The 1,996-nt window shown below is 37.8% G+C and overlaps 1 protein-coding gene across 1 annotated transcript; it reads right to left on the bottom strand.

The window, feature by feature from the left end:
- Positions 1–317: 317 nt before the first annotated feature.
- LOC100798692 (uncharacterized) lies at positions 318–1,739 on the bottom strand. Its single transcript, NM_001254558.2, has one exon. It carries the CDS (start codon positions 1,497–1,499, stop codon positions 594–596), a length of 906 nt encoding a protein of 301 aa, NP_001241487.1. The 5' UTR covers positions 1,500–1,739; the 3' UTR covers positions 318–593.
- Between the last annotated feature and the right edge of the window lie 257 nt (positions 1,740–1,996).

The raw sequence follows: 1,996 nt of genomic DNA, 5'->3' as shown, positions 1-1,996 counted from the left end.
GATTCTTAACTTTATTCTCCTGTAAAGGCTAAAAGCAACTCAATTATGCCAACCAAGATCTCATTTTCCCTTTTAGCAAATCTTCACTGATATTCATGTCTTAAACACTTTGTTCGATTCTCTATCCTGAAAAACAAAATAAGAATAAAGAAACCTTCTAACCCATTTTTATTGTTTTTTTTCTTCTCTATCTTTGGTAGAATCCAGTACTAGACACTACTCAAACAGTCAAACAAAGTATCAGTACCATTCAGGTCCCAAGGAAGAATACAGAGAAATAAAGGTTACAAGCTCAACTAACTATTCTGATAATATCACTCAATTTATTTTCTTTCTGTTTCCTATCATAAAAAATAATTAGTATGTATCCTTTCAAGAAGAAAGGGGAAACTAAAAACAAAGAGTTAAAACAAAACAAAACAAAAATACACAAGGAAAAAATAAAAGGTGTTAAAAAAATCAACATGAACAAGTTCCCTTATCTGAAAAAGTAGTCTCGACTTCGAGTCCTTAATATACAACTGCATTAAATACTCCAGCACAGTTGTCTACCGTGAAGGATTCCTGTGATCTGATATGAAGAATGAGTTCCCTCATGTGTTCTTATAGGCATAGATCAACAAGGAGAATTCAACTCTATCTTTATCTTTCTGTGCAATCTTCTCCTCTAACCACAATCTGCTATCCAAGCCACTCCTGGTCCTGAACATGAACACAGCATTCCCAGAAGCAGGGTTGAAAAACCAGTTATGAACATCCCAAAGCAAATCCACAAGCAACCCATCGACGAAAATCGTTTGGTTGCCCCTGAAATTCCACTGCAGCCTCTTCACACGAATCACCGTCTTCTTGTCAATGCAAACAGACAAAACAGGAGCTTTGAGTCCTTCATTCTCGCCACTGCATCTGATCAAAATGTCATGCCAAGTTCCAGTGTCACAAAACTGAGCCTTGGTTGCGTAAACGGCGTTACCCGAGCAATGCTCACGCCGTGATAACAGCGAAACATTGCCCAAAAGGGTTCTTGTTTTGAACTTCTTGGCCACATCTTCACCGAGAATGAGGCCTATTTCTGCATCAACGAGAATCGCCACGTAAAACCCTTCAACAGGTTCAGGGCCAGTGTCATACTTGGCCTTCGAGAGGTCCCAGAAGACTTCAACTTTTGAGTCTTCGGATTCCAACATTTTGCTTCCTTTCTTTTTCCTGAAAAAGCGTGAATTGGTGTTGAGTCTGAAAGATGGTGCCAAAGGGTTGTTGTTCTCTTCGCCGAAGGTTACGTTGAGTCCTTGGTTGGAGTGGCTCTTGCACCACGTGACTGTGATCAGAAGCTGCTTTTGGTTTGAGAGGGTGGTTTTGTAGACAGAAGACACTGAATTTTGAGTTGAAGGTGTAACACTTGGAGATATGCAAGCGTTGTTTGAGTAGCTAGAACATGAGGAGTGTGACACATTCACTGCGTTCTCGTTGAAACAAGATATCATATCTGACATGTTCATTTTGCATAGAGATAATAATAAGAGGTGTGAGATCTGCAGTTTTGGAACAGAAGGGTGATGAGTGATTTTTGTTTTTCAGTGAGAAATTGTGAGTTCTAAGAATGGATTTGAAGTGTGTTGGTTTTTTTTTTTCTGAAGGGTAAGAAAAGGGGAAGAAGCAACATCAATGAGAGGAGAAACAGAAGAGAAAGACAATGTTGTTCTCCAACAGGACCATTACCATTTAATTTTCATTAGCATGACTCTCTCTTCTCTCTTACCTTAAAATATAGTATATCTATACCTATAATAATGATAGTAACAATATATTAATTAATTTACATGAGGAAAGGAATAAAGAATGATGCACAAACCTAGGTGGGGTACTTTTTTAATCTGTTTTGCCAGTTAATAACTACAATTATTTTAGGGTAGTTAAACGTTACAATTTGAAAGTTAGGAAAAGATGAAAATAAAAGGCTTACCAAAAAGGTTATCCTTCTCTACCCTCAGTTTCT

This window comes from Glycine max, chromosome 12, assembly GCF_000004515.6.
Source record: "Glycine max cultivar Williams 82 chromosome 12, Glycine_max_v4.0, whole genome shotgun sequence".
Taxonomy (NCBI): Eukaryota; Viridiplantae; Streptophyta; class Magnoliopsida; order Fabales; family Fabaceae; genus Glycine; species Glycine max.
Note: the sequence above shows the minus strand (reverse complement) of the source record. Positions and strands in the feature narration are given on the sequence as shown.

Bases quoted from the DNA above. Each gene is read 5' to 3' on its own strand.
- LOC100798692 (NM_001254558.2), bottom strand. From the start codon at position 1,499: ATGAACATGTCAGATATGATATCTTGTTTCAACGAGAACGCAGTGAAT.